The sequence below is a fragment of the Camelina sativa genome, chromosome 7 (genome assembly GCF_030686135.1).
Source record: "Camelina sativa cultivar CO46 ecotype springtype chromosome 7, ASM3068613v1".
Lineage (NCBI taxonomy): Eukaryota > Viridiplantae > Streptophyta > Magnoliopsida > Brassicales > Brassicaceae > Camelina > Camelina sativa.
The window spans coordinates 24,639,960-24,661,211 of NC_141886.1; the positions used below are offsets into that span (position 1 = coordinate 24,639,960).

General features: G+C 31.5%; 3 protein-coding genes across 15 annotated transcripts; 1 reads left to right on the plus strand and 2 right to left on the minus strand.

The window, feature by feature from the left end:
• Positions 1-3,220: 3,220 nt before the first annotated feature.
• On the minus strand, positions 3,221-5,891 carry LOC104702026 (serine carboxypeptidase-like 2). 2 transcript variants are annotated; one of them, XM_010417821.3, is made up of 13 exons: positions 5,626-5,891; positions 5,396-5,541; positions 5,242-5,318; positions 5,042-5,164; positions 4,820-4,922; positions 4,599-4,738; positions 4,437-4,523; positions 4,292-4,360; positions 4,137-4,208; positions 3,948-4,066; positions 3,749-3,862; positions 3,615-3,660; positions 3,221-3,529 (listed from the first exon to the last, which is right to left on the minus strand). In XM_010417821.3, the coding sequence occupies exons 1-13, from the start codon at positions 5,781-5,783 to the stop codon at positions 3,449-3,451; spliced, it is 1,335 nt and encodes a 444-aa protein (XP_010416123.1). In that variant the 5' UTR covers positions 5,784-5,891; the 3' UTR covers positions 3,221-3,448. The 2 variants fall into 2 exon arrangements, with proteins under 2 accessions (XP_010416123.1, XP_087315688.1); XM_087459562.1 differs by having other exon boundaries at positions 4,437-4,738.
• Positions 5,626-8,761, minus strand: LOC104702027 (uncharacterized). Of its 5 annotated transcripts, none has more exons than XM_087459563.1 (6): positions 8,394-8,733; positions 7,928-8,070; positions 7,652-7,839; positions 7,451-7,564; positions 7,175-7,355; positions 5,626-5,702 (listed from the first exon to the last, which is right to left on the minus strand). In XM_087459563.1, the coding sequence occupies exons 1-5, from the start codon at positions 8,643-8,645 to the stop codon at positions 7,183-7,185; spliced, it is 870 nt and encodes a 289-aa protein (XP_087315689.1). In that variant the 5' UTR covers positions 8,646-8,733; the 3' UTR covers positions 5,626-5,702; positions 7,175-7,182. The 5 variants fall into 5 exon arrangements, with proteins under 5 accessions (XP_087315689.1, XP_087315691.1, XP_087315692.1 ...); XM_087459565.1 differs by lacking the exon at positions 5,626-5,702 and adding an exon at positions 8,189-8,289 and having other exon boundaries at positions 7,006-7,355; positions 8,394-8,723; XM_087459566.1 differs by lacking the exon at positions 5,626-5,702 and adding an exon at positions 8,189-8,289 and having other exon boundaries at positions 7,006-7,355; positions 7,451-7,558; positions 8,394-8,533.
• An 8,774-nt stretch (positions 8,762-17,535) lies between these two features.
• Positions 17,536-20,804, plus strand: LOC104702028 (nucleolin 2). Of its 8 annotated transcripts, none has more exons than XM_087456645.1 (11): positions 17,536-17,589; positions 17,770-17,852; positions 18,127-18,206; positions 18,322-18,339; positions 18,438-18,542; positions 18,632-18,822; positions 18,942-19,457; positions 20,060-20,119; positions 20,218-20,278; positions 20,390-20,464; positions 20,546-20,804. In XM_087456645.1, the coding sequence occupies exons 2-7, from the start codon at positions 17,834-17,836 to the stop codon at positions 19,024-19,026; spliced, it is 498 nt and encodes a 165-aa protein (XP_087312771.1). In that variant the 5' UTR covers positions 17,536-17,589; positions 17,770-17,833; the 3' UTR covers positions 19,027-19,457; positions 20,060-20,119; positions 20,218-20,278; positions 20,390-20,464; positions 20,546-20,804. The 8 variants fall into 8 exon arrangements, with proteins under 8 accessions (XP_087312771.1, XP_087312773.1, XP_087312772.1 ...); XM_087456647.1 differs by having other exon boundaries at positions 20,087-20,119; XM_087456646.1 differs by having other exon boundaries at positions 20,093-20,119.
• Positions 20,805-21,252: the final 448 nt, after the last annotated feature.

Consider the following 21,252-nt stretch of genomic DNA (forward strand, 5'->3'; position numbering starts at 1 on the left):
ATTTATTACATTTGTTTAATAAATATAATTTTTAAACATTTTAAAACATTTACAGGAATGATATTCAAGAAAATTATAATTTTAATGTATTTATAGTATGGTTTAAAAGAAAAATACAAATAACTTATACAAAAAATGTGGCCTATTATGTATAATATTTTTTTGGTGGCCTAGGGCTGTTGCCCTTTTTATTACATGGTAGGCACAGCACGTGATCGGTGGTGGGTCTAAAATTTTTTAGCATGAGGGCAATATTTATTTATTTTTATCATAAATATTATATACAGTAAAACCTCTATAAATTAATAATGTTGGGACCAAGACATTTTATTAATTTATAGTGATATTAATTTATCTATAAACTAATAATTATTATTTTATAGTGTAAATTAATAATTATTAATTTATAGATATATTTTTAATTGTTTAATTTTAAAAAAACTATGAATTGAGACAATTTTTGCAAAATAAGATTAGAATTTTAGATGTTGTATATTTTATGGTATTGAAATTGAATTTGAAATAATTAAAAAATATTATTGACAATGAATTACAAATATTATAGACAAATTCACTTATACATATGACATAAATATTCAAATTTATGAATAAGAATATCAATTTTCGTATTTTAATAGTCTATCAAACTATAAAAATGTAAATGATGCATATTTAGAAATTGAAAATTATAAAAAGTTTTAGTTGTTTTATGAAATGTTATAGAATATTTTATATCATTATAGTTTGAAGATACAACATAACAATTTTTTTATATATATAAGGTTTAAGAGAAACATACTTTACTATATCAGCATATATATATATATATGTTTACATGATTATTAATTTATGATATTATTGGGACTATATTTTACATGGGGATTTCAAAAAAAATATTATCTTATTATCTTATCGAATTTTGTTAATTTTTACACTGTCCCGACTTGGGACTAGTAAAATTTATTAATTTATAGTGTTTATTAATTTATAGAGTATTAATTTATAGAGGTTTTACTGTATTTATTATCAAAATATAAAATTTGTGACAAAATATGTACAGTTTACACATAGAATTTATTCATAACGACCATATAGATATATAATTTTTGTAACTCATTTTCACATAAAAAATAAACGTTTTATAAAGTATATCAGACAGTAAACATATAGTAAAAACATTTTAGAAATATAGATTAATATACAAAATTGATTTAAACGTTCTACTTCAACTTTATAAAATTTAGTAGATTTCAACATTTCCGTAAATGATGTTATCTGGCCATTTAACGGTGCTGAATCACACGCCAACGAGGCGACCACGTGGCATATAAAGGATAAATAAAATAAAAACAAAATGTGGCCAGCAAGACTCGAACCTGCATAAGTCAAGTCAATCAAATTAGTTCTTAATCACTAGGACACTTAAAATAACGAAATTATACGAACAACGATGTTTTCCTTATTAACATAAAAAAATCAATGTATGCGAGTGGTTAAGGGGCCATTACGTTGGTTCTACTTGCACAGGTTCGAATCCAGTAGCAGCTTTTTTTATTTGTTTTGATTTGAACGACTAAAACCACGTCGTTTTGCTATCCCATATGCCATGTGGTCGCCTCGTTGGCGTCTGACTCAGCACTATTAAATGGCCAAATAATATCGTTTACGGAAATGTTAAAATTTACTAAATTTTATAAAGTTGAGGTAGAAAATTTGAATTTTTAGTCGGTTCATGTAGATAAATGCAGGGTATCATAGATCATGTATGAAAAAGCGTTCCGCAAATAGTCTGAATTGATTTTTGCCGTTTTCCCCATGCTTATTCTATTAACTTTTGTAAATTAAATCAAAAGCAGGACGGGAGGGCATTGAAATGAAACATTCCAATGGGGCCATCACTTTCTAAGGGCTCCACCTTTTTATATATTTTTTGATTATATATGTTTATGCATGGTAATTTTGCATAATATATATGTAAAAATAATAAGTTTGTTGAGTACATTTTGTAGGAAAGTATAAAAATTACATATTTGTTACAAAATATTCAATTATTTTAGTTATTTTTTTAGGATGTCACACAACTACTATATTTTTAAATAAAATGTTTGTTCAAATTGATTGTTTTTTAACTTTATAGTTAATAATATTATAAAAATTAGTTATTTTTTCTTATTTTATATGGGGTCCCGAATTTTATTGGTCCGGCCGCTCAACCTATAATTTAAGTATAATAAAAGCAAATCAAATCAAGTAGTTTTATACAGTAAGATATGCCAGGATTAGAAAAATCGAGTAATGGATTTTTTTTTTTATAGAACAGAGGGAGTAACACCCCCTTTATTTATTAAAAGAACTAAAGTTAAATACAAACATTCCGTGGTATTGCATATCCACTTGCATCTTGCGACACAAGCTCTGCAATACAAGACGGCCAAGACTCAAAGAAATGAAAACCTAAAGGTAATTGAAAAGCATAGTTTGCTAAGCCGTCATCAAGACGATTATTTTTCCTATGCACATGCGAAATGCGGACTACCTAATCTCTTGATATGAAGTCATGACACAACCGCACCAGTAACGACAGAGGATGAGTCTCACTGATCCTTGTCCGTAAAAAGCCCACCACCATCTCACTATCAACCTCCAAATCCAATTGTGCTACTCGTTTATCTCCAGCAACACACATAGCATAGTGAACACCCCACAACTCTGCTATTGGAACCGTACAAACACCAATATGCAAAGAAAAACCCGCTTGCTAGCTTCCTGACTCATCCCGCAAAGCACCTGTAGCCGCCATCCCCAGGTTACCTTTCGAAGTGCCATCTGTATTCATCTTCCACCACCCCCTCCCCGAATAAACCCAACTTATTAACCGTTTCTCCCTCTCTGGAACCCGTATTAAGCAGTTGATTGTCATCCTTGAGAAACTTCACTCTATCCCGACACTTACCCCTTCATATAGTGAATTGTCATCTCTTTTTATTTAATTTACATTGGACATTAAAATTAAGCAGTTGTATTGTACATGACCTTGTCAGTTTGAGAGTTGAGAAGATATGATCATCACTTTCAAAGCATCTCTCGATAATTGTTAATTTTTTTTTGTTTTTTTTAGTTGAATTTCCGCTAAATAACCATCCAACATTTCTTCCAAATTATATTTTGAAGTAAATTTTAAAATGGACAAATAAATTTTAAATTAGACCTCTCTCAAAAAAAGAAAAATCAATTTTTTATTTATAGATTATAACTTTTTTTTTGTGTAAAGAATTTAACTTCTTTTAAAGAAGTGAAATGCAGATGTAGCAAAGCTTGAAAAGTATGTTGACTCTTGCTTTTAAACTTAATAAATATACAATTATGACTTTTAGAATGTGTTACTAGAAGTCTAGAACGGTAGAACCATATAGACTCTTGTCCTTTATACGTAAAGGCCACTGTTCTTTTATAGAGGTTGGCCATTGATCCACCTTTGGAACATGATAAATGTTTCATCTGGTTTATACTCTGGTGTGTGTCCACCTCCCTATAATCAAAACCCACAGCTCTCAATACAAGTTAAAACCGCAACAAAAATGTTTTGTACGGAAAAGGATAGAAGAAAGACTTGCTTTGATAGTAGCAAATGTCATTTTATTTGCATAAGTCCTTGTGTATCTGTCAAGTAAAGAATCAAGAGTAAATTTTACAGTGAGACTCATAAATAAGAGAACCTATTCTTGAATGAATCGATCGGATTATATACCCCCCGATTTGATCTTTGATCATCCATGGCCTCCAATCATCAATGACGGAATAGTTAAGAGATCTTATCCAAGCCTGAGTTGCAAGGAAAGGTACCTCCATATCGTGATCACCACTATTCACCAAAAACCGCATAAAAGTTTCTACTAGTTATATATCTTGGTAGGGACAAAAGATCAGTCAAAGGGTTGAACTCTGACCTGAAGATGAGAGAACGATAACCACTGATGCTGTTATTCACATGGTAAGGTATGCTACTTTTAATGTCATTAGTGTAAGGCATACCGAAATAACATCGTACCCATTCCCCTATACTCTCCTGTAATCATAAATCCTCCTATAAGAATGAAATTTTTTCCTTACCAAGAACCCTTAAAATAACTTTGTACCTTATTGATTTGAAGAGCTTCCCGCACAGCAGCGTCATTGGCCCAGTGGGTAGTTAGAAAATACCGATAAATCTACAAAAACAACCTTGTTGTATAAACAAAAAGTCACAAATAGTTTAACGGTTAACAGAAGACAAGATATATGGATTACTTACATAGCAATTTGGAGTTTCAGTTTCGCACAATGGATATAATATAAATGATCGGTATAATCTGCTTATACACTAGAAGAAAAATAACCAAAAAAAAGTGATGATCATACACACACAACACCTGAAATTGTTCGATTGAATGTATAACCTTATTATATTCTTCAATGAGTTTCAAGCATTCTGTGTTACGTGGATCAACGTGTGTATAGTCTCCTTTGCAGACTCTCTTCAAAGACTGCGATCGAATAAAAGCAAAAGTCATGAGTGAAGAACAAGAAACAAAAGAAAATGTCATGTTCCATATATGTACCTCGTAGAGTTCATCAGAGATCAGGGCCATTCCATGAGCAAATGGAATGCGGTGGTTAGCATCAATTGTATAGTCTGTTAACGGGTTGCCGAGCACATAGCCCTGGAGATTTATTGGAGGATCGCAGCATTGATAGTTTCCTACATCATCAACATCATGTTTGTTCTGTTACAATAATTATATTGATTGAGGAAAGGGATATTATGAAACCATATGCATACCTTTTGAGATTTCTTGAACGGTAGCTGGAACAACCATACCGGAATAAGAATCTCCGGCGACATAGAAAGGGTTGGAGGAAAACTCTTGATGCTTGCCTAGCCACTGTACGGCAACAACAACAACAACAGAAGAAAAGGCTCCTAAAATGTCTATTTTGGCTAAAATGTCAATGACCGTTTGGTTTCAAGGAGAGGAGACTATTAAGTTTGACATTAATCTACCTTCTGCAAAAACTCATGGATCCGTTTGGCTTCTCCTGAGTCACTGGGTTTATTAAACTGTGTGGTTCTTGAATAGGAGAAGCCAGTTCCAACAGGTTGATCCAAGAATATAATGCTCGAGGTCTGAGGGAAACAATTAAGAATATATATTGAGTTTTGTGACTATCCATGAATATGAGTGAATACACAGTTTTGTTTACCTTTGTCCATGAATATGTAGTATTGACCAAAGAAGGGAGAGTTCCGTTGTAAACATCAAGCTTCATCATCAAAGGCCCTGCTTATACCCATATAATTAAAACGAGTAATCCTTGATGCAAAAGAGAAGGAGTTAATGGATATTTTTGATATCACCATTCTCATAAAGAAGGCCAGAGATGGAAGAGCAGCCAGGTCCACCACTTAGCCAGAGAAGAAGAGGGTCTTCTTCTGGATTCCTCTCAGATTTGATGAAGTAGTAGAACAGTTGCAGTTCCTCTTCCTTACCAATACCAATATACCTTCATTCACAAGAAAACAGTAACCTACTGAGTTTTAAAACTCAGAACACGGATTAAATCAGATGATGAGAGAAAACAACAAACCCGGTTTCAAGCTCAAAGGGAAGAGGGCCTTCAAAACCAGGAAGAAACTTGACGGTAGAGGCAGATTCAGCATTCTGCTGCTGATTCAAGAAGACAAGGTGAAGAAGAAGCACAAGCAACGACTTCAGAACAGAGGAAATGTAGTTGTTGTTTGCCATTTCCTAATTCAATTTCTAATTTAGCAGTGCCCCTTTACGATGATTATTGTATCCCTTTATACTAGGACCCAAAAAAAGTCGCCTACCAACTCTCAATCTTCTAATTTGGGTTCATCACCATCGTTGTCATCCCTCACACAATGTAATAATAAATTAATAAATGTTAAAACGGAATACAAAATTACTCAATAATTGTCCTTGTTTTCGCCTTCATAAACATCTAATTATACTATAATAGTAGTATTTATTTAAACATTTTTTTTGTGTGTGTTGACAATATTAACTTATGATCTATAATCGCATACCAGATATCTTCGATGATATGATTCCAAACAAGCAAATCAATTACCCTAATATTATATGTTGTTCTGGACAGCATAGTTTTACATATTTGAGGTTTTCTTAATCTTTTTCTTATTAGCATCCATTTAATTTAAGCTTAGCGTGTTAGATTATTCAATTTACTTGGTTTTTGTTATGAACTTTTTTTTAAATCAGTAAATCACATATAATGCTGCTGATTCTGTTTGACACGCATACGTCTTTCTCGCCTAGTTCCATCCATTTCATTATCCAAAGGTTCCTATCCAGCTATCCTCCACCTCAATCAATGAGCACGTTTTGATTCTCCCTTCTTTAATATTTTGCTGTTTTCTTCATTTACAAATAACCTACTCCAAACTCAAAACTCGGATTTAATCACACGAAGAGATCAAGAAACTAATCCGGTTTCGAGCTAAAACGGAAGAGGGCTTTCAAAACCACGACTTAATCTTGACTATAGAGGCAGAATCAAACATTCTGCTGACTCAAGAAGCACTATCAACGACTTCAGAACAGAGGAAACGTATTTGTTTACCATTTCCTAATTTAGCATTGCCCGTTTAGGATAACTATTGCATCTTTACATTAAACACACAAAAAAGTCGCCTACTACTAACTCCCTTTATCTTTCAAATTTTGCCTTTATTACACCTGTACCTTTATCACATTTTCTAATTTGAAAATTTCTCACCCGTGAACCTTGCTATAAGTGATCACAAAAGTTTTCTTACGTTAAATATTTTTAGTCATAACAATATAAACAACTGTACTCATCATCTGAATCCAATTCAATCCAACAAAATTAACATAGAAATAGTACATCTGTTTTTATAGATCTCAAACCCTATTAGCATAACGTTGTTAGTTGTATATGTAAGGAAGGATCCGACCAGAGAAGTCACTAAATCAATAACCAATATTAAGTGTATGTATATAGGCTTTGGTGTTCTGGATATGGACTCGCATAGTTTTCTGTGATGTTCTTTATCTTTCATAGCAAACGTTTAACTCAATTTTCCAAGTGTTTTCTTTTGACATTATCTACCATAAACTGTAAACAAACATACCTAAATGGCTAACAAGATTGATTAAGGGAAGAACCATCAGCGAGGCATCTCTTCGACTTCTTCTCAAGAACATATAGCACGACTCTACGGCTGTGATAATCCGGATGCCATTGTGCTTGTTCCACACGCCCAATCGCGAAATCTTTCAGCGCAGTTTCTAAGAAATATTTAAGAACAGCATCTGACAACAACAAAAAAAGGAGTAAGCAAAATTAGACATTGCGTTCTTGTTATATAATGTGAATGAAAGCAATAATGAGAGAATGAATGATTCACCATTCCGTAATTCTCCTGATAGGAAGATTGTAGTTTGATCCCCGCAAAGCTGCAGAAGTGTTGTTACCAAATGGTGAACAGCTTCTTCGCTGTAGATAACATCTGAGCCTAATACTACAAAGTGCATAGCAAAAATAAAGAGGTGTAGAACAAGAAAATGGTATGTACAAGGGGATGAGATGAAACCGAGATGGAGGATACCGTAATCAGGAAATGATGGTTCAATCAAATCTGGATCTGGGTCATCTCCCCAAACAAGCTCCTGCACAACAGCAGATCCCCGCGTGTTCCCACGATGCAAATTAGTTTGGACGTTCTTGTTGAGTAGCCTTAGTCTATCTGGAAGATCAGTGAGGACAACATTGCCTCCCAAAAGTGCTGCGATACAACTGAAAGAAGAAAGAAGTTAAGTAAAGTTTTCACACAGTATTAATGGTGAATTCACAGAGGAGAAAGATTTTGCGGGTTTTTGCTCACCCAACTAAGCCACAACCAGAACCCAACTCGATGATTTTCTTGCCATCAAGAGAAAGAACCTTAGAGTCAACAGAATGTTCTAAGAACTTCCCTAGCACAACCCCACTGTCCCACATCACTGACCCGGTTACTCCAGGCGTGTTCTTCACAATACACACACACAACAAACAACCATCAGATAGTTCTAACACGTTTCATGATCAACCAAACGCAAGAATAATCAAATTCATCACTTTCTTCAATGTTAAAGCTAAACCACACCTGGAATGTATCACTAGACATGTTCTAGAAACATCCCAATGTCAGTCAATGTAAGTTTGATGCTAGCCACAAAGACAGGTTTATACATCTTCTCCAAACCCCTCGTTTCAATACATCGGAAGGGATCAAATAAGGATTCGAAAGACGCAAACTTGATTGCAATCAAATGAGAAAGCAGTTACATTTGAGAAGCTAAAGGAGTTACCATTGAACAAGGAGACTGGAGAATAGAGAGTGATTGGCCACAAGCATCGAGACGCAGCTCAAGAGAAGACTGAGCAACCAGAGCGTTTGGAGCAAAAGAAGTTGGCCCTTGAATAGCCCATATAACCATAATCTCTGCCGCCGCTAAATCGGATTCAGATTCCGATTCCAACTCCGACGCCGGGAACCCACCGACTACTATCACATCTCCGCCATAACCACTCATCCGTCGTATCTCCTCCACCGTATCCATTGTCCCAGCTCCCACGCCGGCGCTGAGATTTTGGTGGCTACAAGCCAAAAAAAATAAAAACTTAAAATTGTATATTCTGCAATTCGAACGTGTGACCACTACCCTTAGTTAGAAGTAGGTTTCCAGCAGAACTAATGACTTTTTAGTGGAAAAACGGGCCGATTAAATTAAATATCTATAATATGTTTTTCCTATGCGCCTAAGACCAAAAACTGGGAGAAATAAGTACATATTTATTTGACCAAACAAATGATCTGATCAACTAGAAAAGTTTTGTTGATGATGATGGTTTAATAATGATAATGGGTTTTAAATGTGACTGGTTTTAAGTTGTAAATTTGTAATCAAGTGAACAATAATAATTTTTTTTTGCATTTCTAACAAAAAAAAAATGTTGCATTGCTTTAGTTTTGAAGTACAATAAGGTACTGACAAACTTGAGATTTATTTTTATCACTAGATGTGGAACTCCCATAAAATTATTTCATATGTTTAATAATACCAAAAATTATATCAATCTAAAGATGCCTAATCAGACATAAAAAAAAAACTCACAACTGAAAAAAGAAAAAACATTAGTAAAACGCTAAGGATTCACCCGAACCTCTTATTTTAGGGTATTAAGAGCTAAACTAACCGGTCGCTGTATAGAGTCGGAACATCTTTATCTGCAACAACCAAGACCATATCCATTGGTCCATAGTAGTTGCGAGCATGAAGAAAATCTTCCAGACTGGGAACTAGGTATTCAACCTCATGGAATCCACCCTGACTATATCGGTTTTTGGTTATTCGACAAGATTCCATGTCGCCAAATATGATCAAAGTTCGCATGTCTTTCTTATACCGATTTGGGAGCAAGAGATCGAAAAAAAAAGTGTTTAAAAATCAATTCTTAAAAATCTTACCAAAAATTATATTAATCTAAAGATGCTTAATCAAACATAAAAAAAACTCACAATTAAAAAAAAAAACATTAGTAAAACACTAAGGATTCACCCGAACCTTTTATTCTAGAGCATCAAGAGCTAAACTAACCGGTCGCTGTATAGAGTAACCTGTTAGTTTAGTTGTTGTAAATTTGTAATCTAAGTGAACCATAATAATTTTTTTGCATTTCTGACAAATAAAAAGTGTAGCATTACTTTAGTGTTGAAGTACAATAACGTACCGACAAACTAGATTTCTTTGTATCACTGAATGTGAAACTCCTATTCAATCATTACATATGTTGAATAATACTAAAATTTATATTAAGCTAAAGATGTCTAATGATGTCTGTTTTTTTAGTTGGTTCGTTACTCGTTGTTTGTGAACTTTGATGCTTAATGCCTCACACTTTATATTACACGTGTTTGACATAATTGGTTAAATTGGTTTTGATTAAGTTTGTTTTTAAACGTGTGTATAAAACGGAGTATTGAAATGATTTAAACCTATGTGTTATTTATTAAATTGCTTTTGTTGCTTGGTTTGATGAATCGCTAGTTTTAAATCGGTTTCACAAATCGGTGGTCATTATCACATGCTTTATTAATATTACCTATTCCCTCTATTTCAAAATATAAGATCTATTGAGTAAAATATACAGACTAAGAAATGACCACTTTAAAAAAGTTTAATCAGTTACAAACAAAATTGCATAATAGAAAATATTAAACTAATCTAAAAGTTACCTAGAAACTTAAAAACATCTTATATTTTACGAAACAAAAAAACTTCTCTAAACATATTATATTATAAAACAGAGGGAATATTTGACTTACTAGGATTTATGCTTCACTACGATCGATTCATATTTATTCATTCATGATTAATGTTTGTTTGGTAATACGCGTGATGTGTATGTTTATTACATTGTTGATTACGATTGATTTAGAAAAATATGACATTTTGTGTTAAATTTCAATCGATGATTGGTTTTCTTCTTCTTTTTTTAAACGAAGGATTTAATATAAAAAAAGGACCAAACAAATAATCATTAGCCGACGTTGTTGTCCAATATCTGATCATCTGATCGGTTTTCAGACCTCACCATTGAAGCTACCGAGCCATTAACTTTTTCATCTCTGATCGGTTATCCTTAACGAGATAAGTAGTTTCTCATGCTTTCATCAAGTCATAATTATTTTGGTTTATTGATTTTCTGGTTCGAGAGTCGTTTAAGTGGGAATTAAAATAATTATCGATCAACACGTAATAAAATAAACAAATGCTTATTTATTCATGCTTTTCGATTATTATGGTGCAATCGACAATATGTTATATATTAGTCTTACCATAAATTTATAAATGTTGCATGAATTTTGGGAAAATATTTTATATTTTCTCTTGTTAAAATAACTAGAAATTTATTTTGAATAAAGTGTAACTATATTGATTGATTGAAAATCTAGTTTAATAAATGATAGATTAAACTTAAAGATAGTAAAAGGTGATGATGATTGGTTGATTTATTTTATTTATAAAATATGTTATTGGATCATATTTTTTTGGCATCACTTTTATAAGGTGTTTTAAGACCAAGTATATTTGATCATAAAAATTCAATAGTTCTTTAGAATAATCTAAAGAAAGTAAATGACTAAAAGTCTATAAGAAAATATATACAAACAACTTAATTCCAATTGTTACCAAAATTATAATCTATATAATAATAACAATCCGAATAAATGCGACCAACAGTTGTGTTTTTTCAATTGTATCTTTTGGATTTTTTCTGAAAAGTCGTGATGGATCATTAAAACGGTTATTTATGAAAAGTTACTACTGTTCACCGTAAAGTTGTGTTGATTGGAACATTCATATATTTTGAAATCTATATATATTTGTCTGTTTGAATTGTTTTCATTTTTTTGCCATGACACAAAATCAACTAAAATTTCAATCTCAACAGTTTATACATTTTTCTAAATTATTTTCTAGCATTCATTCTTTTAAAAGTCAAGAAATTCCTCTAATTCTTGATTTAACAACAAATTTTTGGAATGATGAATCTAATTTACATCTTTTAGTTAATTTTAAATATAAAAGTTTAATGAAAATACATAGAGTGTTTTTCCAAGATTTAAATGGATTACATAGTGAGTTTTTGGGTTTGACTTTTCAATATATTTAAACCCAATCTGAATAAATGCCACCAAAAGTTTTGTTTTTTCAATCGTACCTTTTGGATAATTTTTTTAAAAAAATCTGTAAAAAAATTAAATTGTGATTGTTTATTGTAACGGTTTTTTGTAAAGTTGCAACTGTTCATTGTAGAGTTGTGTTTATTCGAATATTCATATCTTTTGAGATCTATTTGTTTGAACTGTTTTCATTTTTTTGTCATGACACAAAATAATATAAAATTTTAATATCAACTGTTTTTACAGCCTTCTAAATTATTCTCTAGCATTCATTCTTTTAAAAGTAAAGAAATCTTCCAATTCTTGATTTAACAAAAGATTTTTGGAATGATGAATCTAATTTACAACTTTTAGTTAATTTTAAATATAAAAATTTAATGTCTATATATAATAGCAATCCAAATAAATGCCACCAAAAGTTATGTTTTTTTCAACCATACCTTTTGGATATTTTTTTAAAAAAATTCTAGAAAAATTAAATTGTGTATTTTACAAAAAGCTGTGATTATTCATTGTAACTGTTTTTTTGTAAAGTTGCAACTGTTCACTGTAAAGTTGTGTTTATTCGAATATTCATATCTTTTGAAATCTAGATATATTTGTCTATTTTGAACTGTTTTCATTTTTTTGCCATGACACAAAATAATATAAAATTTCAATATCAACAGTTTTTACAGCTTTTTAAATTATTCTCTGGCATTCATTCTTTTAAAAGTAAAAATATTCCTCCAATTCTTGATAACAAAAGATTTTTGGAATGACGAATCTAATTTACAACTTTTAGTTAATTTTAAATATAAAAATTTCATAAAAATACCTAGAGTTTTTTTTTTCAAGAGTTAGATGGATTATATAGTGAGATTTTGAATTTGACTTCTCAATATGATAAGAAAGATGTCTTTTATTTAAAAGCAGTTTATATGGATTATTATGTGAAATCAAGTGCAAACACAATATTTACGATTTTTCGTAGCACCTTTTCATAATTTTTTTAAAATTCAAATGGTTGTATATGTTCATTGTAAAGTTGTGTCTTTTACTATATTTTATTTATATTTTTTCATCACAACTTCTCGGTCTAATAGGTGTGTCTATTTAAATAGTCATGTCTTTTGAAGTCTCTTTATATTTGTCTCTTCATCAGTAACTAACAAGTTTGTTGAAACAAATTTTCCATTTTATGTTGAATCTAAATATTTAAATACTAATATCTAATATTCAACGTGATTCTATAATCTAACTAAAATTTTAGAAATGGTTATAGCGATAGAGAAAATTAATACAACTTAATATAGAATTTACAGTTGCGTATATTTTTATCATAAGTTTTTGTTAAAAAATATTTTAATATTTAAATATAAGAATAACAATCTGAATAAAATACAAACAACAGTTGCGACTTTGCTTAGTATTTTTTTGTAAGAAAATTGTTTTTATTCCTTTTTTTTAAACTCAAACAGTTGTATCTTCTCATTTTAGAGTTATGTCTTTTCAATATATTTTATTTATATTTTTTCATCACAACTTTTCGTTCTAATAGGTGTGTCTATTTAAATAGTCATTCTTTTGAACTTTCTAATTTCTATATATTTGTCTTTTCATCAATAACTAACAAATCATTGTTCGTTAAAACAAATTTTTCGTTTTATGTTAAATTTAAATAATTTGAATATAAATATCTAATATTCAACGTTATTCTATAATCTAACTAAAATTTTAGAAATAATTCTAGCAATATAGAAATTTAATAAAACTGAATATAGAATTTTCACGTTGCGTCTATTTATCGTATTTTTTCGTTAAAAACTAATTTAATATTCAAAATTTCTATTATTTTGTTTTTAATTATAATTATTTAATAGAAAATTATATTTACTCATTACAACTATTAGTTCAATATTCTCAGTTAGGATCACTTTGTCATAATGATTTTTTTAATTGTAGCTTTACCATAATTCTTCCTAAAAAAACCTTATATTTATAATACTTTAAACAATTTTTTTTGTAAAGTTGCGTCTATTCTACATAATATTTTTTGTTACAAGTTTTCATATTGATGGTTGTGTTTTTAGTAACAGTTTATGTTTAATTTATATATTCAAACTATTTTATTACATTCAAATGATTTTATAATGTATAATTTAATTTAAGTTTTAAATTTTATTTACTTTTTTCTAAAATACTTCCCCTGCGACATCGCAGGGGGTCTGAGTCCTAGTAGAAGATAATATCATTGTTGGAAATATATTAGAGAAAATATATTCTACTTGTCACAAAATATTGTTGTCATGTAGACACAATATAGTGAAAATATATTTTAAAAACATATTATAATCTTGTTTGTGCTCAGTAAAATTATGAGATGTTGATTTGAATCAAATCCTATTAATTTGGTGTATTGAAGTGAATATAACTTTATGTTATAAAAGAAAAAGGTCACACCATTGATGAGAAAGTTGCTATAAAAGTGACCATGAATGTGGATAAGATATACAAAATCGTGATCTCGTCGACTAGTTTCTCCACTAGAAGTGAATAATAAGTACAAGAGATACTTATCTTATATATACTTATCTTATATATATATATATATATATATATATATGATGACAGAAACTACTGTGAGACAGTTTCCACAATTCTACTACAATATGAAGAAGTAGTAGAAAAGTATTGAAATCTCTTGAAGAGTATATATACTATTGTTTATGGAAACACAATTTGATATTAATGTGTATCGTCTCCCAATTAGTCTCAAAGTTAAAAATGTCTAAGATATAATACACGACCTAATTTGAGAATGTTATTGCTTACACAATGGGATTCAAATCGAGATTGATAGACATGAAGTGGCATCATCGAGGGGGAGAATTAAGGAATCCCACATACAGAGGTGATAGAACAATATAAGATTATGTTCACACCCAAAATGAGTTTAATCACTCATATGATAAAGCAAATCTTGAAGATTTGAGAAGTAATCATGTTGAGACAAAAAGCAAAGAAAATACTTTGAAATCATAAGTATTACCCAAGAAAAAAAAGTATTTTAGAGATTACATGCATTATCTAGAAGATAAAATGCTTATAATAAACCAGAAGGTTTAATGAAAATCTCGCTGTTTGGCATGACCGGTTAAGCCATCCCGGTTCAGTAGTAATGTGAAAGAATAATTAGAAATTTCTGAAAAGATTCATTATAGAACCTAAAGAATTTTCCTAGTGTTATGTTTGCTGCTTTACAAAGCAAGCCGAGATTATATGGTTTTCACCGACCCCATGAATTTGGATAATGTCAATTTTCTGGTATGTATTCAAAAGAGATATTGTGGACTGATCATCCACCATATATTCTTGTTATCAACTTGCAACCTTGAATTTGCGAGAGTATTTGGTTAATTGACAATGGTGGTGATACCATGCTAAGTAATTGACATAAATGACTCTACATGTCAATAAATTCTTATCAGGCCAACAAATTATCATGAGTATTCCCCGTTACAATTGGTTTGGATTAGAAACCAGATATAGTCCATCTAAATGTGTTTATACATGTTAAGTTGCTCCACCACAGTAATTAAAATGAGATTTGAAAGAATGTTGGAAATATGTTGGATATAAATATCTCTTGATGATTGAATATCTCGAGATGTAAATACTGTTGTTTTGTGAGTCAGTCATTCCAACATTAGGGAGAGAAAATAAACAGCCGGTAAAAAAAATATATTGGAAGAAATTACTATTATAGCAGGGGGAGAGGGGGAGGAGCATTTCTCTGGTTAAGGGTCCGCTAAGCACTCCTGGTTTAGCTATCATAGCAGAACAATTAAGAACCGCAGTGTAAAGAGGTGGGTCTCTTTTCTTACGTTTCATCTACATGTGTGCTGTTGTGTTCTTCAACAGCATCTCCGAACTTTCTATTTCCTCTTTCTTTTGAAGAGTCCAAGAAATATAAGGCTGCCATCATCCGAATTGATAGTCCAGGAGGCGATGCTCTCGCTTCTGATTTGTAAGTAGTTTTATTAGTTTTCAATGTTGTCTAATTATTATACCTACAATATGCTTGTATGATTTAACATTTTATTAATGATTTGGCTTCACCTTTTAATATTGTTGACTTCGAATGCTACATTGCATCTTCCTTAGGGAACACGTCATGGATAAAGGGGGAGACGAACTTCCATGGTTTGTTCCTTCTAGACCTCAATCCTTACTGTCACCAAAGCAAGACCAACCACATCTATCAATCTTACTTCAGCTCAAAGATTCACTCAACAATCAACCAAACCGACCGGTTCAATTTAAGCAAACCACCAAATCAACTTGGTAACGACTTGCTGCTGTTTCTAATCACCCACATGAAGACTACAGGTTGTTTAGAAGCAGCCAGAACAACATCACTAGTGCTCACACAAAAAAAAAAAAAAAAAAAGGCAAGAAGAAACTTTCCTTTTCGGCGAAGCTCTTGCCGTTTTCTCCGAAGAACGCATCTTTGCCTTTTAATCCAGGCGCTTCACTCATCTCAGTTGGTCCTAGACGTCCACTAAAACATAGAGAGAACCTAAGCCTAAGGAGAAGACGCTTTCTTCAGCCTTTGTTCCAGAATCATCTCCATTAAAGCCTAGGCTACCGGCTAAATTTCATCAATAATCGATCTGTTTTTTGCTCCTAGTTATTTCTTTCCTTTTCTATTCTCTTCTTCTAGACCGTTGGAGGTCCTATTATATAAGCACCATTGCTTTGTACTTTTAATACATGCTTTATCAATCTAAGAAAATTCAGTTTTTGCTTCAAAACGCTTTTGTACTTTTTGAGTCATAGCTTGCGATTTCCTCTGTGGTTTGTGGATTCAATCAATTAGGGTTCGTGTTGAGACTTGTAATTCGTGAGGAGAGAGCCCTTAGAACCTGTCTAGTTCGTCGTGTGATTGTGGATTCAATCACAAACTGGTTACCAATCACCTTCAATCTTCCGCAACAAGCCTTTGGGGTCTTCTGCTTCCGTGTGCTTCTTCTTGGTGGATTCCGAGACGTGTATCAGATAACGTGAAGACCCAACGGAGCATCGGCCACGTAAAGATCACCTGTTTTACTGTTTAAGGCTATTCCAGCTGGTTCCCGGCGAAAGGGATTCCGAGTGCTCCAGTGCACCATCCCCGAGTTCCTAAAGTAATCAAACCAATTAAATGTCAATGACAGTTCTTGTAACAACGGATTTAAATTTCGGATATGGTGATTTCTTGTCTCACAAAGCTTACAAAATTATTTTTGTTTTGTTATTAAGAAAATCAGTATATAAAAATTCAAAGACAACGATCATTTATACAAACACGTCTTAATAACAGTTGCAATTTTCTTTTGTCTCTGTACCTTCAAGAGAAGAGCATATTGCAAGAACTTTTCTTAATATCTTCAGCTATCCTCGTTGGAGTATTAGTGACCAACAAGTCATCCCCCATGAGTTGGATATCCATAAAGGAGATTGCAATGAATCCCATGAGCTCCAATCATCTTTCATTTTTCAAATATAGATATCTTATAATTAAATATTGTTGCATTTTTCAAATATAGATATCTTATAATTAAATATTATAAATATATATGAAAAAAAACAGATTTTTTAAAACTTACAATATTTGATTTTTTTAGATTATCTAGATTTCCACTATTGCTTTGTTAAATAATTTTTTTAAAGCCAAAAAAAATTAATTCAAACATATAGATTAAATAGATAATAAAAATAAAATAAAATTCAGTTTTCATCTTGTTCATTTTGTTCATCTCATATTTTGAGGTTGACCAATTTTCAGCTAAAAAGTACTACTTCCTCCGTTCAAAGTATAAGATGTTTTAGAGAATATTTTTTGTTTTCTAATATAAGATGTTTTTAAGTTTTTATGCAATTTTTAGATTAATTTAGTATTTTATATTATACAGTATTGTTTCTGATTGGTTGAACTTGTTAAAAGTAAAACTTCTTAATCTGCGTGGTTTTAGTTAAAACCTAGCGGTTGTGTTCTTCTCTTCTACTCAACTTCACCATGGACAAGGGGCTCAAGAAATGCTCGACATCCACCGATGTATAATTTTCATTATTTCTTATGGCTTTCTTCTCTGTTCATCTTTTTACTCTATTTATGTTTTGTTCATAAGGTCACGAATCCTTTTCAAAAAGGTAAGAAATTTGATTTTTTTTTCCTGATAAAGGGTTAAAGTATACACGTATTGATCTGTCAGTTTCTTCTTAATTTATTATTATATTATTATTATTATTATTATTATTATTATTATTATTATGAAGAAGGATCTGACGATATCTAAATCTAATTTTTGTTATGTTGATTGTAACGCTAGCTAACAATAGAGAGTTGGATAATTTGGAAATCGAAGAAAAACGAAAGAACCAGAAGAAACACAGTGAGATATCTGAGGAGGTTCCTATTCTGATACTACTATATATGCTTAATTATAAATGCTGTGATATTAGTTTTTTTTTTATCCTTACAAACTTTATCGTTTTACAATTGGATACTTTTTTGGAGGATGCAGATGGAGAAATCTGAAAAGGTCAGTCAGATTCTACACTAATTTTGTTTTCCTTCTCTTTTCTCAACTTTCCCTTGAGAACTACAACTTATGTTTTTTTGTGTCGTTTTCTTATTCAGCAAGAAATAGAAAAATTGAGGAAATCTTTGAAAGAGATGACTGAAACAGTTAAAGAACTACGGCATATTATTCAAACAAACGCCAAACGACCTAAACCATTCAGAGTATATGTTTTTTTTTCTTTTTTATTTTATGAATCATGATCATCATATATTCTTTCTTTTTTTATCTTATTTATTTTTTTCGATGTCAGAACCGTGATGTGTGCAATTTCGGAGATAAAGATCATCTGGGAAACAATAATCGGACCCTTTTTTGTCAAGGATTTGATATTTCCGTTCCTAGGCATGAAATCAAGAGAGCGTTGTGGAAACATTTCAGTTCATGTGGAAAGGTCAAAAGGGTTTATGTTCCCATAGAGTGTGCTACCGGTGTTGCCTTGGGGTTTGTGACTCTTCCCCTCCATAATTCTTACAAAAACACTCTCAAGTTGCATGCAAACGCAAAAAAAAAAAAAAAAAAAAAAAAAGGATTTGACTTTATTTTTTCTTTTCTTTTTACAGATTTGCTCTCATTGATATGGCAAAACGTTCTACTAGGGGCTTAAAACTCGACGGAAGTGTCTTGGGAGGACGGATCCTCTGTTAAGAAAGGCTCATCTAAAAGGGAATTATACAGCCTTAGACCTTCCATATCGGTAGTCTTTTAGAGGGGTTTATAATGTTTTGAAGGAAAAAAATAATTCAGAGAAAAGAAAAATGCTAAGGGAGGCTGTTATATAGTATACTCATCTTTGTTACGTGTCACTTACTTGTTGGCTAAAACAAAATATCGACTGATTATTTTTTTTCTTCCTCTCAATCTCTATGTCTCTCTCTCTCAATCGAAGTGGAATTGGCAATGGAAGAAAATGGAATCAAAGGAGATGAAATCAGAGGACAATCGGGTCGGAGGAGATGCGACGGAGATTGAATCGGCAGAGGCTAATTGGAGGGTTTTGAATCGAGTCCGAGATTGTATCGGAGGCAAAGCTCCTTCTCCTGCTTCCATGGCTGTCCAAAAACTATGCTCTGTCTTGGGTATATCTTTCTTTCTTTCTTCTTTTGTCTCTGTTTGATTTTCTCGGATTGCGGATAGGGTTTTTGCAGTTTCTGCTGGTTTTGATTGAATTGGTGATATACATATATTGGTAGTCATTTAGAAAGATTTGGTTAAAACTGTTTTAGATTGGTTTCATTGGATTTTGAATAAACGTGGGAATATCTTCCTAGTTTCTCTTGATTAGTCATGTGAAGCCCTTGTAATAGTTTGGGCAATCAAGCCAAGTTTCTATTGATTCGGGTCATTGCAAGAATGGAAAAGAGAGTTCGCTTTAGCTAGCTTGAGAATTATGTTGTTCAAGGTTTAAGTTAAACTAGAAGCTCTATTTCTGACTTCTCAGCTTTTGTTCCAAGAATTTTGAAGTAGCTGCCTACAATTTAATGATTGTTGAATTGAATTTATGAAAACACTTGCAGGTTTATAATTGTGTAATTGAATTTGTGGACTGCAACTAATCCAGAACTTGTTCTTGAAGAGTGATCTTCTCATTCATTAATCAGTTTTGTGTCCTTGTATGAATCTGTTTTGTGTCTTTTGTGTCACGAATCTGTTTTGTGTCTTTGTTTTCCTTGATGTATAGGATTCTACTCTCAAGCTATTCATCTAGTTTCAGGAAATGGTGGACAAGATGGGTTACGAAGTATGTCTCATGGTTTCATTTTGTCCTCATTTTTGTAATCTCCTCTTCTCGTGAACATATTGTTTCATGAAAAATGTCTCAACTTTTCTACAAGTTAGACTTGTTCGAGTCACCAAAAGAGTTAACGAGGCGTACTTTACCCAGTTATACCTTTCACAGGTTTGCAATTTGGTTCTTTAATATGACTTTCATCCCGTTTTGGAAACTTCAATATCTATGCAAAGTCTGATTTCTCTACTAATTAAGGTTGCTTTTGGGACGAAATTGCAGGTGGGTAATGCCTCATATTGTATCAGCTACGACCTTTGGTCTTCAGATGCAATTAATATAGCTGTTAGATGCAAGGTAAGACGTAACTATGTTTATTTGTTATCACAGCTAAATATAAATATGTATTCATTGATACATCATGTTGATCATTTATAGGAATCTACTCTCAAGCTATTCACCGCTATGAAGAACACATGCGTATAGACGAGCTATGAAGACTTCTCACCATTGATGCAATGTAATTAAGCGTCCGTCCGTACTGACTTTGTGAAAGCTTTGTGTTGAGTAAATGGCAAAACAGAATCAGTGAAGACTTTGAGTTTTTCTTATTGTAATATGTATTATGTTTTGTATGTTTATAAATTAATTAAATGCAATATTTTTTTATTTTTATAAAATCTTAAATGTTTACACATTTATACTACTTCTATTCTATTTAAAATTTTCAAATTTCAAAAAATAATTTTTTCAAAAATAAGAGATCCAAAATTAGAACTTATCATTAGAGGAAAATATTTTAACTAAGAGATCATGAGTTCTTATTTACAAAATAATACATAATTAATTCTTAAAAAATTCAAACAGTATATATGAACCCCCATTAATCTTGCTATTAGGCGCTTCAAAAGCTGTAAACGTTGCTGTCTTCGTAGGCCATCATACGGAAGTATCGTAACCTACTATTATAAAAAGTACTGGCACATAAACAAATTTATTGATTCTTGATTACAGAGTCTGTGTCAGAGATACGAAATGATACACTATTTAATAGCTCAATATTCTCGTATCATTCCTGTATCATGTCACTTATAGAACATTCTGTTTATAGTTGTATTCTAGGGTATTCTATGTACAAGTATATA